This window comes from Watersipora subatra, chromosome 7, assembly GCF_963576615.1.
Source record: "Watersipora subatra chromosome 7, tzWatSuba1.1, whole genome shotgun sequence".
Taxonomy (NCBI): domain Eukaryota; kingdom Metazoa; phylum Bryozoa; class Gymnolaemata; order Cheilostomatida; family Watersiporidae; genus Watersipora; species Watersipora subatra.
In genome coordinates, this window is record NC_088714.1 from 19,852,655 (window position 1) to 19,877,143 (window position 24,489).

Consider the following 24,489-nt stretch of genomic DNA (forward strand, 5'->3'; position numbering starts at 1 on the left):
TTTTGTAATTATTTATCGGAAATATATGCTATTTTTTTACATACAATGTTATTAATTCTTTGTTTTATCAGGATTAGCAGGTAGTTGAAATATACCGCGAAGTATAAAATTTGGTATAGCATAAGTAAAACTTGATTCAATTCGCGCTCGCGGCTTAACTGAAGTTACTCAGCTAAAACTACCTGTGTTCATGTTGTACCCTATTAGTGTATATTGTACTTAACTCAAATGGCCGCATTATAACACAAAACTTAATAGTGTAGTCAGCAACCCAGTTTAACACTCATTAATAATCTATTTCCTGCAATTATTTTAAATTTCGAAATGGCTAGGCAAAAAGTCAAAGATCAAACATGCAGGAAGCAAATAAATTACCAATTTACAGTGACTCAGATGATTTGGAGACAAGTCAAACTTGAAATAAACTAAACAATAATTGTTTCCATCGAGCTTATATTCCTCTTAGGCATAATTCGAAAGCTTGAGAGAACTCCCAGAGAAGCCTGACTATTAGGATTTCTGCTAGGTACTGGAGTTGTCTACTACCCATGCTGATATCAGTTATCTTGGGGTATATGAGAAATTTGGACTAGAGGCTCTTCTAAACATCCGACATCGAGTGTTGACCTTTTGACCTGCTGCTTGGCAGCCCAGAGCACAACCTCTACACCACAACTGTTCCCTATTTCAATATTACATCTGATACTGCATACAAAATATCCATGACAAGAATTTGTTTTCATCAAGGTGATACTCCACATACCTCTCAAACCTGATCGGAAGGCCTGAGAGAATTACCCTTAATAACATGACTAGCAAAACTTTTGGTGGGTCTTGGATTTCACCAGCGACCATCTTGGCAACCTATGTCTCTCAAGGGGACAGGGGATCCAAGAATGAATGCTCTCCTTGACAAGCATTGAAGCCCTGACCTGTCATTTGGCAGTCACATCAGCTAACCAATACAGAGCACTTTTTAAGCAAGGTAACACATGCTTGGCCACAATTACGGTAAATCAAAAATTGCAAGTAGAAGCAGATTTACCCTTGACTAAAACTTAAATAAATAGTGAATTTATCCCTGACAAAAACAATGCAAACTGTGAGGTATAATTTGTTAAGCGAACTGGCATTCCGACAGTTCAATAAAAGCTCTATAAAAAGAGAACGACGACAAATAACTAATCGTTAACCGATTTGTTTCAAATGTTCGAGTTTTTCGAGAAGAATATTATTTCTATTAACTGACAACTCCTGAGAATAAACATCAAGTTAGTATTATTACCTATAGAGAACTTTCTCCAACCAGAGCTGATGCTAGGATCAAGATTTCCTGCAGACTATTCAAAGCATTTTTGGCGAATAGTGTAATTTAAAGCACTTGGAATCTCTAAATATTTTTAAGAATTAAAAATATTTTATTCTTTTGTAATAAACATCTTTGAAATTGTTTGCAATACGATGTATTGTTTTGAAATACAATATATTCTTTGCTAAACAAAAAACTGTTTGCATTTGTACTCACAAGTATAGCTAAAGTACAGCTTGTATGCATTGCATGAGTATTTGAAGATATCAATGTAATTGAATGTGGCTTTGGAGTTGCTTTATCAGAAACGGAGCCATTAAATTCTATAGCTGTTACGTTAAACAGAAATATATATAACTAAAACATTTTTCTGTTATTACTGCTACCTAAAATATAATAAATGTAAAAAATAAATACTTTTCGAGTGATATAGTTCTGTAATTATAAAATGCTATAAATTCATCACTAAACAGCTACATCTAAGAGCCTTGCAATATTAACTAGTATGTTAGCCGAAAATCTAAAATGTAAAACACAGTAACAGAACTTATATAAAACAAATAAAATGAAAATAAAATTAAAACTTTGACTAAACGTGGAGACATCATAAAACAGAAGCAACTCCTTCATGAGTGATCGTGTACCCACATGAGCTGGCAGGCAGGTGAGGAGCAAAGCAGACAGACATAGTCCTCAACAAGGATTCCTGATTTTGACGTTTTACCTGCGGACAATAGATGCTCATCAAAATTGGAGATAATTTCAAGAGCGGATAATAGACAGGATACAATTACCACTGCATTGTCATACATCTATAACTATAGTTTAACTATTAAATATTACTAGAAATTCCCCTGTCATACAGCCCACGACCAAAGTGATATTGGAAAAAAGAAAGGGTACTGATGGTTGAGAAATGCAATATTAGCGGTCAGATGGCACTGCAGCGCAATAGGATAACTGCAATGATAGCTGTAATGTACTGGGTGTGGGTGTTATTATATACAACAAACAGCAATAATGAAAGGAAAAGATTATATGTTTATATTTTTCCCCCTGCAATAGGAGAAATACAATATTGGCCAATATTAGAAGTAAAATGCACTGATATTATTAAAATAACCAATATTATTAACATAGTAATAAACTAATAATATAAAACTAATGCACAATTTTGTTTACATTTCAAAACGTCATAGCTAACAATATCAAGAAATTGTGATATTTATATAGATTTTTAGAAAATCTATTTAACAAAACTATTTAAAAAAATAATAACAGTAACATATTACCCATCATCGATGTTGTTAGTGTGACTATTACACTTCAATAGTCATCCAAACTTATAATTAAATATTGTAATAATCTCATAAGAATCGTTAGAAAAAAATATCATCGTCATTTTCTTCACTTTCACTGCTTTGGACATCAGTTAGAATACCAAAGTACTCAAAAGTTTCCAAAATGTCAGTTACTTTGAAATCGGCAAAAAAGAAACGATTTCTGTACTTCTACGTTAATTACAAAAACCTTCGGCAATTCGACAATGCTATAGACTGGTGAAATGTGCATGTTATTTTTTTGTGAAATGCGCGCGACTTAATGGTTCTATTCTCTGTCGCTCGGCGTTTCATTTGCCAGTCTTAACTTTTATTAAACCAAGCTTTTCAAGCGTTTTGTGATGATTTTCGGCCAAATTAATCTGTCTATTTGTGTATAATCCGATCAGATGGTAAGTTTTAAGAGACTGTCGACAATTTACAAAGACTTGGTAACATATTTAAATAGGCTTAAATGTGTTTTGTATTGTTATTATACTTTAACGGCTCTACAAAATGATGGTTAAATTTGTTGATGAGATTTCGAAACAAGGGTTTGCGACGTTGTTGATGAATAATTTTCATTAGTTGTGTGCACATGCATTGATCATAAAAACTCTCAAACTTCGCTCCGCTCATTTGGTCGTAGGACAATGACCTAAAAAGGATGCAAGTGCCATCACAATATAAGTATTAGACTGAAAAGATAACTCCTTGTGCTTATGAAAACCCACACAGGTAGCTAATGCACTGCAGAGTTGGCTTATTTCTTTGCTAAAGCAAACAACAAATCGTGTGTAAAAGTAGGTATGTGTAGTCATACACCATACAGATGTGAGATGAAGAATGTGAAAAGATCAATGCATATCATATAGTACTGCCCGTGAGAAATATGAGTACAAGAGCAAGCTAGTGTCAGCAATTGTCACGACTTAACTACTCCTTAATATCATACTAGTCAATGATATAACAAAGCAGGTTGCTATAGCGAGAAACGCTGCTGTAGCAAAACAAGCAGCTATAGCAAGACAGGTTGCTATAGCAAGACAGGTTGCTATAGCCAGACAGGTTGCTATAGCCAGACAGGTTGCTATAGCAAGATAGGTTGCTATAGTAAAACAAGATTATGTCTTACTACTGATAATCAAAAAATATCTAAATTTATGATGAACAAAATATCGAGATCACATAAGCATCAGGGATTCTTTCAGTCAAACACATTCTCTACTCCTGGTTAAAAAGAATAAAATTATGGCTTTTCAAACTAAATTGGAACTTCTTTGACATGAAATAATTAATTTTTTGTAGCCATCAGTTTTCCCAGTGATCTCTTACACCGTATGTACCCAATATGAACCCTAGCCGATATTCAGGCAGATTAGTTAAAAACGAAATGGGTTGACCATTCAGGGCAATTTTTGATTAACGACAGATCAGAAACTGGTAGAATAATCTGTCAAAATTCAAATAACCCATTTTTCATACACAAATGACTGCCAACAAAACTTTTCCAAACAAAAATAACTTTTGGACAACTTGGATATGAACAAATTTGACGTCCATACCCGATTCGGCTTAAAATTTAAAGAGATATTCTTTAGAAAGCTGAAAACTGGCTAAAATTTTACAATTGCAACTACAATTTTACTTATTGGATTACTGCAGCACGATTAGGATGCATAACATTTAAGTAAAGTTGTACACTCTTGATCTCTGAATCGGATATAATAATATTAATCAAGAAATATTATTGCTTCAAGCCAGATGCTATTATAAACAATAAAAATGGAGAAAACAACACATAAAGAATATTGCTCGAGTTAGTGGCTAATATGGTGGTTTACAAGGCAAAGTGATTGGAATGGAAACTGGTAGAAACATATGAGTGTACAGTCAGCTGTACGAGTAAGTGTACAGTCAGCTGTACGAGTAAGTGTACACTCAGCTGTACGAGTAAGTGTACACTCAGCTGTACGAGTAGACCAAGGAATAAACACGGAGTCAAGTATAATATCGTGAATAATTACCTGCAGACGAGTGTTGATAAGGTTGGACCAGGTGAGCCCAAGAGCTGGCTGCCATGTCTCTAGACTGCCCAGTCTCATATCAGCTGTCACCTACAATTGTTTCAAAGTTCAGCAGTCTACAAACTTCATATTCATGAAGATGTTGCTCAGACGACCATAAAAAGAGAATGTGCAATGACAATTTGGATCTGAAACAATTATATGAGAAGTCATAAACAAAACCTTATTATTATAAGGTTTTGTTTATGTAGCGTATCTACAAACATTATTAGATGTACCATATGATAAAAGTTTTTTACACCGCAAATGGCACTATTTATTGAATGCCAAAACAGCGGAGCAGAATATCATAACAGATAACAAGGAAAGTCATTCTCCATTCGATTAAAAAACAAATTTTTGCCTGCATGTACACATAAGTTTTTATTTTCTTATTACACTCATTACCAAATAAGCCCTTTTCAACTATTGGTTAATAAATGTTAGGAGTTTTGTATGCTATATTTCTGTACCTATTTTAGGTGACGGGTCATCAAAACCTTTTCCTGGACTCACTTGAAAAGTTTCACTGTGTTCAGAATTGTTATTCTGATAAGTTAGCGCAATCTAACCAGAATATTTCTTTTGTTTTGCTGCGCTGTTAGCACATCAATCTTCTTTACATTCAGCGCCACAAAATGTTCTTTGCTAAACCTGCGTCTTTTTCTTTGGTATCATGCGACAAGAAAGGGGAATTTTTGTCTAATAAAACACACCATTCATTAATTTTTTGCACTTCAATTTACTAAATGCTTCATGTGTGAATATCTTTCAAAAAGTCTAGTTTCCTAACACACAGTAATATCCCTCAGTTTCACTGACAATTTTGTCATCAAGATCCTCGATAATAATAATAATAATGGCATGTTTCTGTCATGTAGTGACAATGCTTGGTAGTGTTCTCTAGTAGAGAACCACACCGCCAGGACTAGGTTTTTTATAAGCTACCTTGGGTAGTCCTAACACTTATCAAGGGCTTCTTCTGGAACTGTCAGATTAGCCTGAAGGGATACATTTTGCAACACATCCAGTCTGACAGAGCCAGGTAGCCATTTCACTTGTCCAATGTGCGAAGGACAGAGGTGGATCTTTAACGTGCCCACGTTGTCAGTGTGGTACACGGGGCCTCCAAGTTAAGGTCTAGATCCGAAAAACCCAGCAATTTAGGGTTGAAAGCTTGCTGAGAGCTTTTTGTCAGATTGGCATTTAGCAGAGCTCGAACCACCAACCCCTTGGTTGACAGTCAAAGATGATATCACTAAATACAAGATCCTCGAAGATCATTTATAAATCATTGTATTTATTAATTATCAATAATGAAAATCGAGCCAATAAACATTTTTCAAAGCTTCATTCCGTTACAATGATGACACAATGCAATACTCACTATACACCCAGATGAGTTCATATGTTCCCATGCATCAGCACCAAAAGGTTATCAAATAACAGCATTCATTGAAATGTGCATACAAAGATTCTTGGTGGCTGTCCTAAATATACATGTAAGTGCTGCAACGTTTGTATAATGGTCGCTGGTCACTATCAATTCTATGAACTCTGGAATTGTCTTCTATAAATATTAGCAAATAGTTGCATTAATTAGCAATTGCAATTAATATTGCAATTTATTAGCAATATTAGTTGCTATTGTATGCAAACAGGGAGTTGTCATTTCTGTATATTTTCATTTACTATTTAGTATCATTGGCTATTAGTTTTTAGGCTTCTTTAGGACTAAACAGAAACACTGATGCTGCCAGCTAGCATTAGGTCTTCTTTTTGGGCTCTAAAACCGCCCATGTTCTCCTAATAATCTTTAATAATCTACAAATTTCTATCAACTGAATGCATGCAGCCGTTAAAATGACATTCTCATTTCACTACACTACGGCAGGTGTACATCTATTGAAATATGTACATCTATTGAAATATATAAGTTACCTGGTTTATGCACACAACGCATATCCGATAGCGCACTGCAAGGCGATGAAGACATAGCCCTATAGAAGCGATCTCCTTAGACCGAGATATCATGTTCAGGCACTCATCTTGCCCTCTAAATACTGCAGTAACCGAATCTAAAATAATGAGATTCGTTTGTCCTCCATCCAGAAGTCTAGGCACTCGATTCTCCAGCGTTGCCAGCAGCTGATCCTAGATGCACAGAGGTTATACCAAGCAATGCAATTACTTACATTAGTAAATAAGTGACAACAGTACTAGGCTTAAAAGAACAATTCCAAACATTCTGAACTAATATAAAAAAAGGAGTAATGGCAGAGTCTCTTATGAAGAGAACTTATGAAGGGCGAGGCAACTTTAGTTTAGTACTGAGCAGGGGCGGATCTACTGTGGTGCATATGGTGCAAATGCACCACCACAAATATGGCAAAAATTAAAAAAAAAGATTTAAAATCCATTAAGAATTGAGTAAATTACAATTCATTTCACTGAGAACTTGCTTTGGGAGGAAAGGAACAAAAACGGCTTAGTAGAGCTCGTTATAACGAACCAGTTTTAATAACATTGACCTGAATTTGTTTAGCTTATAAACAAATGAGAGTGGTCCCAATAAACATCACCAATTGAGCCACAACTTTTTCGAAAGAAGTACTACAAGCAATTTTAAAAGTAAAATGTCTCAAAAGAAAGGCCAAGAACGAACTTTGGATCATTTTTTTCGACTACAAAACAACAATTCAAAAAAGTATGCTCCAATATGTCTGTTTTATAATAGCATCGTTATGTAGCAAATACTACGAAACATTTTTTATGGTAGTTGGCAGAAATGATGGCTAATTTCTGCACAGCCAAACCAAATGGCTGTTGAGGTTTTGTGATTGATTTTGTCTTGATTTTATTTTATTGCACAATTGTTTATTAACTTTCTTTTTACATGTAATCTTGATATACATAGTATAAGCAAAATTATAAAACACCAATTTAATTAATCATGTCTAATGTCAATTTTTACCTCTAAACTTGTTGTTTGCTGCAAATAAATGATTACACTTTATTGGGCTCAAACACACCGCTCCTTCATTCTAAGATGCGTAAATTTCAAAAAGTTCCACTAGCGCGGGGCCAGGTAAGGGGGTCGCCCCGTGCACCCCCTCCCACTCTAGATATATTACACAAATTTTGCACCACACACTTTTTTTCCTAGATCCGCCCCTGATCAGTAATCTATTTATAGAACAAGCTATAATGGTTTGTTATGCCAGCACATAAACATAGCACAGGTTAATGACAAACTCCACCTATTGTCCTTATATCTAGCTATGAAACTATCTACTACACTAAAAAAACAATGCTATTGAGCATTATTAACGAGTCTTCCCTTTCTGTTGTCTAACGATTTTGCAAAACTCTCAAACTGCTCAATATTCAGCACACAAACGAGTCTGACTAAACAACTAGTTATGGGTGCATTGTTATTGCATTGTCATTACATTAGTGCATTGTTATTGCATTATCATTACATTAGTACATTGCTATTGCACCTATTTTGGCAAATAGCCATTGCATGCTGCTGTTTATCAATACAAGTAATAATATATTGCTACAGAAACAGCTTGAAACTCAGGAAAGCTTAATATTACTAAAACAATTGTTTTGGTCTTTTCAGACTTGCTTGAATATTAAAAATGATAGAACAAGTGAAAACCACCGATAGCTGCACTAGTAAGAAGGCCATCAATATTTGCCTATATCAAGTGCTGCATGGGCAACAGGAAAAGTGCATAGTTGGCAGGATTTTAATGCACAACCCCACAAAGGGTGGACTGAAGGAAGAAAACCTAAAATTAATTTTAACGAATTTTTTTTAATGAAAATACAAAGAATTATTACAATGACGAATTAGTACAACTCTCAAAGAATGAATCACTACAAGCTGTAGCAAGCTTACTTCTTATAAGTTAGCCAGGGAATTGCTACACTCTCATAGACATCCTCATGGAATAGACACATTGCACGGTTACCTTCAGAATCCTTATGAAATTTTAAGTTTGGAGACTTTCATATAGCAGTAAAAGAGTTAATGTCTGAAAACAAGAAAGCTATGAGCAACTGTTTCTTCAGTTTTAGATTAAAAATGATAATTTCTGGGAGTAAAAGAGCTGAAACACTTATACATGTGTAGCAAAAACAATTAACAATACACCCTATTCTAAAACTAAAATTGAATTTGATAAGCACAGTCCGACATCTTCAAGTCTAATAAATATTGTAAGGATTTAGGACCATATTCGTACTTTACATCAGACCAATACATAAAAATTCTATATTTTTAGGCATAATAAGAGTTTCAGTAAAAAGCAAAAAAAAAACAGAAGAGCTTCTAAAAACACTGTTGCAATAGAAAGAAAGCAAATATCAAATAATGTTAGAGAGAGTCTACTATTCAATGAATAACAGAAAACTTGTTACCTTACAAATATTTTTAAATTCAGCAAGTTTTATGCAGACATTTAATATGAAAACAGAGAAATTTTTGTTGTGACAAATCAAACTGAAACACTACAATGCTAGGAAAGTGCTTTCAAATTATGAAGGAGTTATCTGCTCACAACCATTTATAACAATACATCATTTGACGCTGTTCTACGTCCCTCAGATGGATTTAGAAAACAAATGTGATGGAATAATGAGGAAAAGCCAACCTTATCAGAGAGGTGCTCTATAAAAATGTGATCCATGAACCTATGGCGAGACATATGTGGATGCCTTTTCCTAGTGGCATGCTCCATCTGGAGCAACCGCTGTGTGGGGAACACATCTTCTGTACAAATGTACAAGCTATCTACAACACATAACCTAATAATATAGTATTGCATAGAGTGATGAACACCCATCGAATTGTAATCAAGTAGGATGTGAGAATTAGGATGCCTTCTTTGATTGGCTGGTGTGTCAATTATTGACCATGAGATTTAGAACCAAGAAAGTGAAAGGTCCTTCACTAGAATAATTCCACTGATACATGACCAGCTCATTTGAAGGCGAGTATGTTGGGCCCAAGTTATTGGTCAAAATCCCATGAAAAGAAATATTTTGGAAGTGTTTATTTAGCAAACCACCATTTGGCTTGACCCCCCCCCCCCCTCCTCCCCCAGGGTTGGCATACTATCAATATTGACCAGCCATGCCCAACATCTAGCTATATGTTCATCAAACCATGTAAGATTTTTCTAGTCAGCCAGCAAGGGATCTGCTAGCTGCCGAGAGTACTTTGTAAAAGATGGTATACCTCTGCGAGACTAACGCAAAGATTATTTTCAGTCATAATTGTCAGTAGATGTATGTAGGAAAGCATCCTGAGAGATACATGTGCGAGGTGCACACACCAAAATGCTTCACTAACTGCAATACTTGAGCCAGGTGGAGGTTAATATGACATACCGTAACACCTCTATCGGAATGCCAAGACACTCTATTTTATCCTTCTATAGTGTTGGTCAAATAGAGGTGGCATTGAATTAGAGGTTTTACGGGTAACTTCTGATAAAATTTGCTAGCTCCACAGAACTTTTACAAGCGGGGCCTTTGTGTGTAAAATTGAGCTGATCCTAGACTAGTGATAGCTTCATTAGTCTAGGATCAGAACCAGGTGATAGCTGTATGTCTAAATATGACTCTCAAGGTGAAAAGCAGGCAGCGAATGGTGGCACTTGAGATGTCTTTCTTTCTACCACTATCAACTTGTCATTGAGTGCTGGGCTGTGTCACGGTTGCTTGATATTTCAATGACTTCGGCTTGCCTCACACTACTCTTCTGTTTTACCCCTTCCCTATCCCCTGTCATAGCCAAGCACGTTGCCTATAGATCCTCGTAAAGTCCAGTATTCTATTCTACTCCCTCTGGCAAGTGGCACAGCCAAGCACGCTGTCTATCCTTCGTTTTTTTTTCGCGACATCATTTTATCGTTGTCGGCCATCTTTATTAACAATTTTATCGTTAAAACACGAAGCTTTTGCAATGAATTTTTAAAAACAATGCTTGTGTTTGCAAATTTTTTTATTATAATGTCACAACAACACCTACAAGTACTAATAAATAAAAGAAAAACAACTGTTTTCTACAAATATGGCGGCTTTTTCATGAACGAGCGCATGCACAAACGACTTGATGACGTCAAAAGAAAAAGCGATGGATAGACCCGCGTAAAGTCCAGTGTTCAATTTTAAGTTATTTCATTGATTTGAAAGAGCATTTCCAATCGTAATAGTGAATAAAAATATTTATAACAAAAATGAATTCATGATGTATAATAATATCTTGATATATTCGATCGAAAAACACATGCATGACATCTTTGAACAAGTGCTATGCATAAAGGCTGGTTTACACTTTACCGCTGTGTGTCAGGGTTGTCTTCTCAACAATTACTCGTCGACTATGTGTACAGTAAACCGATGATATCGCCGAGGCACCGCGGATACGTTGAGAAACATGGCAGCTGTCAAACTTTCCCATATTTTGCCATGCATCCACAACAGTCTGTGCAATGTGCACTACTTCAACGGTGGTGATAGGTTAATCTATATTTCCCTTCATGATATTTGCTGCGGGCCTAGTACTTCATTGTTTCAGAAGCCGCATCGCGCAATGGGAACACTACATCATGGTATACTCGCAGATGTAAACATGGATAGGTTTGTGATAGTGCGAACAATGTCATCACAAATGATCACCGATTTATTGCGGGATATAGTGTGAACCAGCCTAATATAACCAAGATAAATGTATGAGATCTACATGTATAGATAGTTATAACGCCTAATATGAGATATATGCATGACATGCATAAACAGGTACCATGCCTAACATAAATAAGATGCCTGCGTGACAACCATAAGCAGGTACCATGTCTGATATAAATATTAGTTAAGGCTTTGGCGGAGCCAAACATTCATTTGTTATAATTTTTACGATCTACAAAGTTAAATCATAAAATTTGAATAAAATGAATCTATAAAAAAACCTACTGAGTCGTTTGTTGCCTTCCCTTGGAAGCTGGTTGGTTAGAGCTAGTTGTATGCAAATCTGAGTCTTGCCTGCTCCACTCTCACCTGTTATCTCTGTTACACTCTGGCATAAGAAACCTCCTAAAGAATCACATTGACCTTCACCTACATAACTAATCCTAGCAAACGCGGCCTGACAGAGATGAAAGGCTAATAGGAATCTATTCAAGAGGGTATAACAAGGTCTACATCAATTATTATAGATGAAGACAACCTTATGTTGACCAGGAATAATTTCTTTAGGAAGCAATTTATATTTTTTCCTGAACTTGCATATGAGCAGTAGCATCAATTGATGACAGACACAAAGTTCTCATGTTATAACCATGTAGCTGACTGTCTAGTCCGCGTATTATACCAGTTTTCACTATGGGTCACGCATTACTACCCCACCCCCCCCCCCGTCTTTTGCGAGAAGCTTTTGTAAAACATTGTTTAAGATAGCCTAATATTCATTGCATCTACAAATCTTATTACGAACAGCTTGACTAGCTGAATGTTTGGCGTTGCATTGACAATAAAAAAAGGCTTTGAACAGAAAGCTTATTTTTAATCAACATATATAACATTTCCATTCTAATTTTTAAATAAAGGTGTTTACTTATTTCTGTGTGTGCTATAAGTTTAATTAAATTTTTGCTATATTTACATATATTTATATAAATATATGTTTGTACTATATATACATGCACTCATATTTTTAGCATTTTGGGAGTCTGGGCACATATTTTTCTTCTAGTCATTCAGCATGCTAGCTGAAGCGTGCATATTTTAACTAATCACCATTAAGGATTGGCAAGTGTAATAAGTATGTCCACAATTATTTCATAGTATGGCAATGTGGCCATAGGGTTTAGCGGTTAGTGCATTTTTCTGCAAATCTGGCGTTTCCCGAGTTCAATGACAGTGCGAAGTGGTCTTTTTCATGTGTATTTCATCGCTATAACTAGACATACAACAAGCAAACCAACATTTAGATTTATATACATAGCTTGTGTTGCTGTTTCCCTCAAATTTTTGTCTAAGAATTTGAGTCGACTGTGTTGCTATTCATTACTATGGCTGATATTATATTACTGTTGCAGTAACATACAGGCAAGCAAAGTGTAATGTTAATTAAATCTTGTCTTCTTTACCACACTTGTTTTAATATAAAACTAAACACATGCAAAATTTTCTATTCAAGCTGGACCAACAATACAAAACCAGCACAAATTCTCGTAATATATATACACTCATACAAAGTATGCCATGGGCATACATAAAGATGTTCCGCCAGCAGTATTTTTAGGTGCTATTCGATGGAGGGCAGTCCAAAGGAGGTAAATTTAAAAAATTTAACCAGACCAACATAAAAAGTTTAGTACTTTATCATGTTTGTACGATTTTAATGTAACGACTCTAAATAAGCTAACAGGAAAAGATCGATGACATAAAAACGAGTCTCTGTGAATACAGGAGTGTTCTAGATTCTCTAATTGATACCATACCATAGCTGCCATAGCTGACATGCAACTGCAGCAGCTAGATGACAAACATTTAATGAAATTACAGCTTGTATGACTCAACATAGGCTAAAGGTTGAATCAATCACAGAATACAAGCACGATGTTATCTACTGACTGCAAGACAACCTCTCATCATGTCCGCGCATAGTCTATTGAGATAAATATACATGTACACACCTCCTAACAGCTTATCAATGCTGTCACATCCAGTTGGTATCTTATCTGTAGCCAAGTTCAGTCGGTCAAGGGCTAAAATTAAAGCTGCATATTGCAATAAATTAGGTCATGCAAAAAAAACTACTACTCAAGACAGATCGAAACGTCAAAAATGTAACGGCTTTGCTTCCAAGTTCAAGATGTAGTTGCTATCTAAATGGATACATGGATCTGTTTAACCTCTGTGATGTAATCTAAGATATTTTCTTTCATTTCCTAATATTTTAGATCATAACTTTTACTAAACTACTGTATATCATAAATGCTTAAAAAGTGGACAATTCTGTCAAACATCATCAAAAGACTAATGACACGAATACAAAAGTGAAGTTACAATACTTGTCATTTACCCTATTTTTGTACCCTTATTTCAGGTAACATGTCACTCATTTTGCATGCTAGATCAACTGTAATGCTGAAAGCTTTTGACTGATAATAACTTAGGACCTTCTTTGGAATATGATAGTTGAACAGCAGGCCGGTTAAATATCAGGCTAAAGACGTAGCGACCTTCAATCTTCCATAATACTTCTATTAACTACTGATGAGTAAAATGTGTACAGTTGTATTGGCACAATTGTGTGAAAAACCAACATTTGCAAAACAGAAGCAAGCTGTCATTACCCACACACGACCGACAATATGACATTAAAGTTTGATGATTTGCAGTACAAATGGTTGTGCTATCATAAGTAATCTCAGTTTTTTAATACCAAACCCAAAACTATTTGAACAAAATTCGTCAAAAATATTTTATTTGGTAGAGTAGCTTATATAGATATATTTAGCTCAAGCAAATTTTCCAATTTGGTAAATAATTTTTCATAAAAAATTTGAAATAAATTAATTTGGCTAATAGTAACTAATTTGACCATTGGTTGAATTTAAGTCGACATAAAAAGCATCACTTAATTGCTGTTACAGCCTAAACAACCAAGTTTAATGAGTTAACCTAAATATGAACTGCTAACCATCAGGGTGGCTCAGTTTAAACCCAGCCAACCCTGATGGTTAGCTGGGTTTAACCAGCCGAAAAAACCGGTTTTCATAATTTTTTATTATTTTTTGTGAAAAATGTAATATTTTAAGCTCCTAGTGGTTCCTCTGTGGTAAAAATGCAATTTTATGTAATTATCAGCTGTGGAAGTTCATTTAGCACATAGTAGTAAGGTGGTGGTAGAGCTCAAGTTGAAACTACATAAAATCCTCGCACAATGAATTAGTGAATTTCATTTTCAATTGCTTTTACCAAGTGATATGATGATCCCTATACTGGTGAAATATGAAAACCATGTGAAATATACCAATCCAATCATCGTCTCTAACAATGCATGAAAACTTTCTCAAGTCTGGCCAGTGAGAGAGGATTGCTTATAATTAAAAATTAAAAAAATAAAATTCTTTTGGGCAAACGTTTTAGGTTTGTAAACTAATACTTCATTTAGTGGGCACAAGCCAAAGTAGTTGGATTGTTAAAATTCAGTTTATCAAGTTTTTTGTGGCTTGAAAAATCAACTGTGGTGCTAGCATTGAGCGAATATTCTCAACATTTGGGTTTATCCATTCAAAAGTCAGAAATAGACTGGGTACAGAGAAAACTGGGAAAATTGTATTTATTTATCGTATGACCAATACCTATGTACATATTCGGTCACATATTGTATTTACTACTACCCTTACGGATTTACAAATTTTTTGCTTCAATCTTAGCAATTGTAGATCATTATGCTCTGCTCTTGACTATCACACAACTAATCACTGGGATTGAAATTCCTACTTAAACATAGAACTGTATGTAATACATTCACTTTATGTCATGAGATTTCTGCTCTGTATTTCTTCATTAATGTTTGATTAAAGGTTCATTCTGAAATTTCCATGTTTTTTCTCCATGTTCTTATAACAACTCCCACAGTACCATCTTTAGCAGATGATTTCACATATGTATGTTCAATACTCAATCATGCAGCTATAGTAAATAATGTTAATTAGATTTGAAATTGCAAAATATCTTGGTCACATTATATAAACCATAAAACCAGTTTAAACAAAAAAACCTGGTTTATTCGGTTTTCTCATAAAAACCATGGTTTGTTCAACCCTACTAACCATATTCTAACATTGCGAGGAAAAACAGTCGGGTTGCTCAAAAGTTGGATTTGCAAAGCGTGAAAGTAAAGTCAATGCTTTAAAACGTATGTGCTTAATCATCTACTTATTCTAATGCAATGATTGGACGAATAAGCACTAGAAAAACATTAAGAGAACTGTAAGCTTTCAGATCTAAATTCTATCAAGTGTTAAATATACAGCAGTATTTAGTTTGTAGAACACCCGTGTACAGCCCCTTGAACTGACACTGGATTGTTATGTTGTCACTGCAACAATGTTTAGAAGTAGATAAAACTGTTCATGACAAGTTAGGAAACAGGTTTCCTTTAGATGAAATAAAAATCTTTGTTATTTTGTGAGAGTAAAATCAGCTTCGATAATATGAGCCGTCCATCCGTAGAAACCACAGGTGTCCTTTAGCGGGATATTGCCGAAGCCAAGGCCGGGCTGTAGTCTACACACACAAAGAAATGGTCGCCGCTAGCTTAGTCTAATGTCCTAATTCAACATCTCAGTAACTATCGGGGCATTTATGAGTGCTCCCGAACTTTTTCATTACCTCTTTTAGCAATATCCCGGTAGTTAGTGAGATGTTGAATCAGGACGTTAGGTTAGGCTAGTGGCGACTATTTCTAAAACAGCAATCGGACAGTCTCAAATTAATAGGGACTTTAGAACAAGTTTTGAGAAACCATAAGGTGAGTTATGCAAGGCATGACTTGAAATTTGGAATATTTTGACATGATGGGTGGCTCTGTCGATTGGTTTAGTCTTTGTGTGTGCTGCTCATCGGATTGGTGAGATACTTGGGTGGATGCTTTTGCTTTTGCTCATAACTACGTGGACCTTTGTTGCTTTTTTGTGTGTGTAGACTACGACCTGGCCTCGGCAATATCCCGCTAAAGGACACCTGTGGTAGAAACAGTTAACGGTTGGGAAAAATTACATTGCACGGTAGTACTATCAATTGCCAGCATTTATTCTGGTCACAAATGTAGCAGTCTCTGTAGATGTCATTATTCGCCAATTCAGATTGAATTGTTAACAAGCAAGATAGGTTAGATATCGATTCACAATGAACTCACGATATTAGAACGATGTTACAACTTACGATAATTCCCTAAACAGTAATAAACATTACCATCTGTGCCAATTGTTTGCATTCCATTAGTTCAGAATAACTGCGCACATACTTATTATCTGTGCTTTATCAGCACACTTGATGATCTCTCGCTGTACACCAGACTACCAGGTTACTATTATAATTTCAGCCAGCTCACCTGTACTAGGAATGATTGGGTAAAGAATTTTACAAGCTTGTCCTTGTATATTCTCTATTTGAGATGCTGCTAATCTTGTCTTTTTTTGCAACTCTGCGGATGAATGGGCAGCTACATCTTTAAGTTTCTTCAAACCAGCTAAAATATAATTGAAAATCAAATCAACAAAGTCAATAGCTACAGACTGATGTGTGAATTTTAAATTCTTTTACTGGGTACCAGCAATTAGTTTGATCGCAAACAATGTAGCAGACTCTGGACATGTCATTATTTCGCAAGTCAGTCTAAACTGTTAACAACTAAGCTAAATTAGGTTGTGATATATATATAAATCTCAAAGTCTGTCGTTCTGTGTGTCCAGCTCTAGCTATTAAAATTTAGGAAAGAAATATCCGCTTCGTGCTGGATTTGATCTGGGGACCTCCCGCTAGCCAGGCGATAATTTTACCAATCAAACTACGCGAGATGCAATTAATTCATTAGGCAATATCAGTCGTTATGTCAGTTAAAATACGCATAGCACTCTGTGTTACGCAGCGTCACTAAAGCTTGTTCTCACAGCTCTTATTAATAAAATCATCAATACGGTTAGTGGCTTACTCAAATTAGTCATTGGCAATGTGCCAGGCTAATGGCAAGTGGCAGGCAACTACATTATCTGCCACTGTTTATAAGCTGCTTTTTAATACCCGGGCATTCGGCTGGCCTATGATGAAAAAGGGGCGAGAAATGTAAGCAAATATGAACCTTTGGGTTATTATAATTCCTCTTCGGGCCATATACAATAATGCAAATGTTGTTTGTTTAGCGTTCATAAGTTACATGTAGAATTTAGATGAAATATAAAACAGACAAAAACAGTGTAGAACGAACTGTCTGTAATTTCCTCACTGATATCCCATAAAAGTAGAATCAAAGCCAAAGGCTTTTGACTACAAAGTTCAGTCGCACGCAAGCAATAGTTCTATTACAATAAACTAGAGAATATTGTAGTTTTGTCAGGACTAGGAAGTAAATTAGGATGATTGCAGTCGCTTCTTGGAGTAGTTAAAAAATAATACAATTTTTCAAAGCATATGCTTTTTAAACAATTGTTGACATGTATGAGACTGCTTTATCTGCTGCAGAGATCCTGAAGCGGATGAGATAAAATATTTTAAACAAAGTACTTATAAATATTTTGTCATTCTATAAAACTATCAATATGTAGATAGTTACTATTTTTGCAGCCCTGTTTTTGAACTTCACAATATTCCATGTCCATTAACACTAATTCTAAAAAACTAATAAAAGGTAAAAAATTTCAAAATCAAATATGCACAATGTCCAATAAAATCTAACATGAGTAAAAATTGCTTAAAAATTTTGGTTAACCAATATCATTGTATATCTACAAACAAAAGATAGCATAGAACTGTTAGAAATGATGAGACTACCCAATTATTCTTGTTTGTGTTTATTCTGTACTCCTGCTAGAGACAAGGTAATTCATTCAAGTACTGCATATTGCACTTCGTTAGATATAGAAACTGTTACTTGTTCTGGCAAATTAAAGCAAAAGTTTATTATTCTCTTTTTTATAGCAGAAGTGATCAGATACTAAATAGTTGATTTGATGGATTGATGTCAAAAAGTTACTTCTTCAGTGACTAATCACAAATCTTGTTAGTGACAAAACATGATGTCATCACTTTGTGTTAAACATTCTGTAATCCCACAGCATCGTTAAACCATAACTGCCACGTACAACTTTTATCATTATTTCTAGGAATATCAGACCCGCTGATTCCAATTTTGTACTCAAAATAAAGATTGATCCACTAACTTTCAAAGTAATAAAGGCTTTTTTACAGAGTTTTAATATCCGTCTCAAAAACAACACAATCGGCACAACAAGCTCCGCCCATAAATATGAGACGTACACTAGCTTTTTAGGGACGAAAATTAGGGATGTTTAGTATGATTTAGAATGATAGAGAAAGGTGTCTTAAAACCCATTATTATCTAAATTCAGCCTTCAAAATCTTCTGTCTTTTATGAAAGGTAAATAAACTATTTAAAACTTCTCATACATGTAGCTTGTTACAGAATGTTTAATAGGCTGAACACCGAGACAAATGAGCTCAAAAAAGCGCGATTTTATCACAAGCTCGCGTTGTTACCGCGCTTTTTTGAGCTCATTTTTAAATATGCAATGTTAAACAGCTTATCTACCTTTCAGAAAAGACATTATTTTGAAGGCTGAATTTAAATAATAATGAGTTTTGAGACACCCATCTCTATCATTCTAAATCTGACTAAACATCGGTAACTTTCGTTCCTAAAAAGCTAGCGTAGGTCACAAATTTATGGGCAGAGCTTGTTGTGCCGATTGTGTTGTTTTCGAGGGGGATAATGAAACGCTTTAGAAAAGCATTCATGACTTTGAAAGTTAGTGGATCAATCTTTATTCTGAGTACAAAATCGGAATCAGCGCGTCTGATTTACCTAAAAACTACGGTAAAAGTTGTACGTGGCAGTTATGGTTTAAGATTACCCTAGGACACTTATGTATTCGCGGCATCTAACTTTCGCGTTTTCGCGGTGTAATCCTTTCGCGAAAATTTAATGAGCGAAACTAAACTATCATAACGAACGAGCAAAAACGCGAAGTTAAATAGCTTTGTTCATTGATATCCACAATAAAATCGTAATATTAGAAATGCAGGCAACTTTCGTCTGTGGTTAGGATAAAGGGGAAATTTCTGGTAAACTCATTATAGCTAATACGCCAACTGAGCAGCATGGCAAAGCAATATCAGTTTAGTCACCGAATTTGTAACTGGTGAGAATGAAAGTCTGGTAGGTGAAGTCGTAAAATTGAAGAATAATTATTGCAGTGATGAATTTAATTACCATCCAAAAACAATATCAACCCTCATCAGGTCTAACCACATTATATCTTTCACTGCCAATCATGTACAAATTCGTTACCGGCCTAGTGCCAGCCATTTTACCGAAATTGCCGATATTGCTTCATGATATGTATACAGAATTTTTCAAGTTCTACTTTAATTATCTATATAATCACGAAAATCTAAACTGGCTATTATGTCATCAACAACTAATTACATGTTTTATGACTCGCGCGGGGTAGTTAATGAACTCACAGAAAAATGTTCGTTTTTAGATTAGAAATTCTCAAACAAAAGTTTAAAATTGCTTCGATGTTTTAGGCTGATTTTATAGAGAAATCTTCGGACAACACAGTCAATTTCATAAAACACTTAAAGACCGTGGGTTATGTGGTCAACAAATAATAAAATCAGGTTACCAGACAATTGCTGAGAAAGTCAGAAAATGCGTTTATGTCAGTGACCCCTAGAAAACGCATAAATGCGTTTATGGCAACGTAAGGGTTATACAGTTTTGGTTGTGAAGTTGGTTATTACCTATCTATTTTCTTCTTCTTAGGATTAGAGTGTGAAAGTCACGGGAGGAGGGACCTAGACGTCATTGATAGTCTAAGAAACAAATAGCAGCAAGTGATCAAATTGAATTGTCGATCTCACCCACACATTTCAACCTGTGGTTTACAAATACGAACTATTCCCAAATTGAATTTTTTTCTTATTAGTGAACTGGACCTGAGGAATGTAATGTTTTTTCCACTGCATTTATTTTCACACCACTATATTTTCGCACTCATCAGAGCCACGAAATTAAGTTGCAGCGAAATTTTACTCTGTGTGCTACTCACGAAACTAAATACTAGCGAAATATAAGTGTCCTAGGGTATTAAAAGGGGTTAATTCTGCTTTTTTGTTACGTAAATTTGTGTAACACGTAACACCATCAACCATCTGACTAGAGTAATGATTTCAGTATGCATTGCAGCAGGTGGAAATGCTTGCCTCCACATCTATAAAGAAATGATGAGCCATACTAAATATAAAGAACTACAACACCTGGTCAGCATCGTGTCACTGTCAAACCATCAAGAGCAAAGGCTGGCCTATAGAGTATACTTAAACAACACCCAATGGTTCTTTTTAGGACCATCATCTCTTTCCAGAAGTAGCCCACATTCTGTTGCTAAGGTATCACATCAAGCAGCTGAAAGCCTTCTAGACACATTAATCTGAGAAGTTTTGTTCTGCAACTATGTCAGTTGCGTTAGTCTGATGATTGAAACAATTAAGATGGGTTGCTTCAAATTGGAAACTTGCTTCATATTAACCGTTTGATTTGACCATTAACCATTTGACCATAACTTGCTTCATATTAACCATTTGACATTAACCATTGATAACTATTTTGCTTTAAAATGCTGAGGTGGTCTCATAATTTCTGGCAGTATTGTACAGTGAAACTCAGATAAACCGCCCTCGGATATATCGAACACATGGTTAACTCAAATGGATTTGCTTGGTCTGTTCCCACGCAATGATAAATGGCTTTAAATAACTCGACCGAAACTCTGTTAACTCGAACAGTTTTTTGCCAAACGGCTACCGAGACGGTTGTTACTATCGCTTTAGAATATCACTTTATTCCAAGCCATAGAGATAAACATCGACTTTTAGTAGTTCTTAGGCCTCGTTATTACCAACATCGGCAAATATTTTCATTAACAACTTTTCTAAAGGTTTGCAAAAATCAAATTTTACCAAACATCCGCTTAGCGATAAGCCTCCGAAAGCAAGAAAAACGAGGTAAAATTTGGATAACTTTAAAGTAATATCGGCAAAATTGATAATGGGTTTTTAATTGTAAAGCAGTTTTGTAATAACTGACTTACTGCAAAATTGATCTTGGTTAAAATGCTCGGTAGAAAAATGCGTATGTATTTTTTCTGAGCGTTTTAACCGCGATCAAGTTTTGCCAATATTAATCTGAGAACGTCCTGGCAGTCACATCACCTAAAGCAACAAACAAATCTCAAGTGATAGTAAAATATCTATACTTTCTGATTAAAAATATTTAAAACTTCACACGAGAGACCCTTTAACTCGCAACAAGCAATCTATGCTTTTGATTGATATATAGTTTATATATGTACATGTATCTACTGATAAATACGTGCACTTATGACTGTCCTGATAACTTGAACGCTCTAATAACTCGAACACTTTTGCTCGGTCGCTTGAAGTTTGAGTTATCTGTGTTTCACTGTATATTTAAAGCACATTCTTTAGAGTGCATAGCATAATGATAATAATGACACCACAGATGGAGTACTACTTCAGCACTCTTCTGAGCAAGGCAATTATAATTTGTCATAAAATACCAATCAAGGGGAAAAAATTCTTTTTAGTCAGCTTAATAATCATGATAAGATTGCCTTACAGACCAATACCATACGCAACCAGCAACTCTGTCACATATACATCACAAGAACAAAGTTGTTCTGTCTTCAACGCCACCGGTTCAAAATGCTTTTCAACTCATCCTCTTGACTTGGTTAAAATTTATAGATTACAGCTAATGCAGAACTTTTGGTGTGTATAAGCTATAATGGTTTACGGCTTTGTGGAGCAGTTGACTTAAGGCCATCTGAACTACATCTTGCATCTTCGTTAGTACAAACAAGAGCAAAATAAAGGAGGTGCACCTCACAAAATTTCCAGCTCTAAACCAGCATTTATCTATCATATCGCTTAGAATTGTGACTAAAGTTTTAAACCTGTAAGCAGGTTAACAGTGTTAGCTGCGTGTGTTCAAGACATTGTTACAGTTTAGATTTCAGTTAGCTGATGGCTCCTGACGGAAAGCTGTTATAATATATGTATTTATTGTAATAATTGATCGATGGTCTACCATTTGATGCTTGTTCTGGTGAGACAATCTCAGCAGGTTGAACTTGCACCCGTTCACTATAGAAGGTGGATAAATTGTTATGATTTTGCCCTTTGGAGAGAATAAGTTGAAGGAGTGTATGTCTTGTTTGTTTCGTCTTTCAGCAAGTGTGTCAAGTTAGAGCATTTCACTGGCAGTAATGATTTTCTCCAGACTTTCAATATCTAATACGATTCATATGGCTTTGTTTTGCACCATATCAATGTCTGGAACTAGTTGGTTAGCAGGCGTGTTCCACCCTGAAGCTGCATATTCAACATGTGGTCTGCGCAATATTGTGTATGCTAATAGGCGGGCTTTCTCGGAAGTATGGGGCAGAGTGTTTAGTTTTAAATACTTTTTGTTGGATGTGCGAGTTGAACTTTAGATCAAATTGTCATATAACTTTAAGATATTTTTTCCCTTGGACTAAATCAAGACGGCTGCCAATTAGTTGATAGTCTGGTAGTAGAGATAATGCAGCTGAGTTCAGCGTCATTATCAATCTGATATTGAATGATATTGTAATGAGTAGAACAAAAGGATTTCCCTCGCCCGGCATTGCCATCAGAAATTTTTGTGTTTTTGGAAAGATTATGTTATCCACAAGTATGCCCAGTCTACAGTGTTGAATTTGTTTTATCATATTGTTTTATTTTTGGCAATTCAGTCAATGTGCGCTGTTTTAGGTTGTGTATGCTATTTTTATTGAAATTGTTTTAAACACTAGTCAAGGTGCTAAGCTATTAACAATAAAAATATTTACTGGCAAATGATAGGCCTACATTTTTAGTTCTACACATCCAACACAAAACCACAACTTTAAATACAAAAGTAACAAAATTCTAAAGCAATAATGGTAGTGACAAAAGATCAAAAATAGCGAATGAAAATTACACCTTTGAGCGAACAATTGCCAACACTCTTTCGCTCAGTCTTATATGTCTATGAGTTTTGACAGTAAAAAGGGCCATGACAGTTCAACAAGAAAAAAACAGAGTCATTGGAGCTGTTCTCTTTTATAGTCATCTCTGTTAGCATGTGAGATGTTTTAGGTACTCAGGTTCTGTTCCTTATGTTGTAGAGGTTCAGTATTTGAGAAAAATTCTCTTGAATACATTGTGAAATTTCATTGGCTAAAAACGATGACTAACTCATATTATTTTGGTCATGTCTGGTAGAGATTTGCTGAGTTGTATATATGCGGCATTGCCTCAAAATTTATTTTGGTAGTTTTCTGACCTGCCGGTTGATGCCTCTTTTATAATTGGTTTTTCTCTTGATCCCTTGATATATCAGATGTTTTGCTAATTGAGCGAATTGTGTACATTTCTTGTGACCTAGTCATTCCTTTTGGTCTGAGGTTTCGCTTATATTTTTATATAATAATATACACCACAAAGCTTGAGTACTATGCAAATGTGAGCATAAAAAATTATTAATTTTATCAAATAAATCCATCTACGTCAGCCAAACGCAATCATACAACCAACGTATCCTTCGTAACATGTAAAAAGAATTAACTGATGATCCCGTTGCGATTCTTACCATTCTTTAACTTTTTCACAGCGTCAGGATGTACATCTAAGGAATCCAACTGATGCAAATTCATAGAATTTTATTGAGTGCTTACAAAAGTGACTATTAAAAGTATTAAAAAGTCTATCTCATTAAACGCCTTCTCGTCATCACTCGAACCAGATATCATTACGTAAATGACCTTCCCCCATGGAAATAGGATTACATCAAGTTCTGGCTGCCGTTTTATATTTCCCGCCTGACGGTTTGCGGATCAGCAATAGATTTTCGTTGAAATTACTATGAATATTTTTA

At 35.2% G+C, this 24,489-nt stretch overlaps 1 protein-coding gene across 2 annotated transcripts; it reads right to left on the reverse strand.

Moving 5' to 3' along the window:
• Nucleotides 1-1,563: 1,563 nt before the first annotated feature.
• LOC137400047 (DNA repair protein XRCC3-like) lies at nucleotides 1,564-24,380 on the reverse strand. 2 transcript variants are annotated; one of them, XM_068086357.1, is made up of 8 exons: nucleotides 24,205-24,380; nucleotides 16,840-16,977; nucleotides 13,409-13,480; nucleotides 11,685-11,804; nucleotides 9,359-9,498; nucleotides 6,636-6,848; nucleotides 4,656-4,745; nucleotides 1,564-2,033 (listed from the first exon to the last, which is right to left on the reverse strand). In XM_068086357.1, the coding sequence occupies exons 1-8, from the start codon at nucleotides 24,266-24,268 to the stop codon at nucleotides 1,914-1,916; spliced, it is 957 nt and encodes a 318-aa protein (XP_067942458.1). In that variant the 5' UTR covers nucleotides 24,269-24,380; the 3' UTR covers nucleotides 1,564-1,913. The 2 variants fall into 2 exon arrangements, with proteins under 2 accessions (XP_067942458.1, XP_067942459.1); XM_068086358.1 differs by lacking the exon at nucleotides 11,685-11,804.
• Nucleotides 24,381-24,489: the final 109 nt, after the last annotated feature.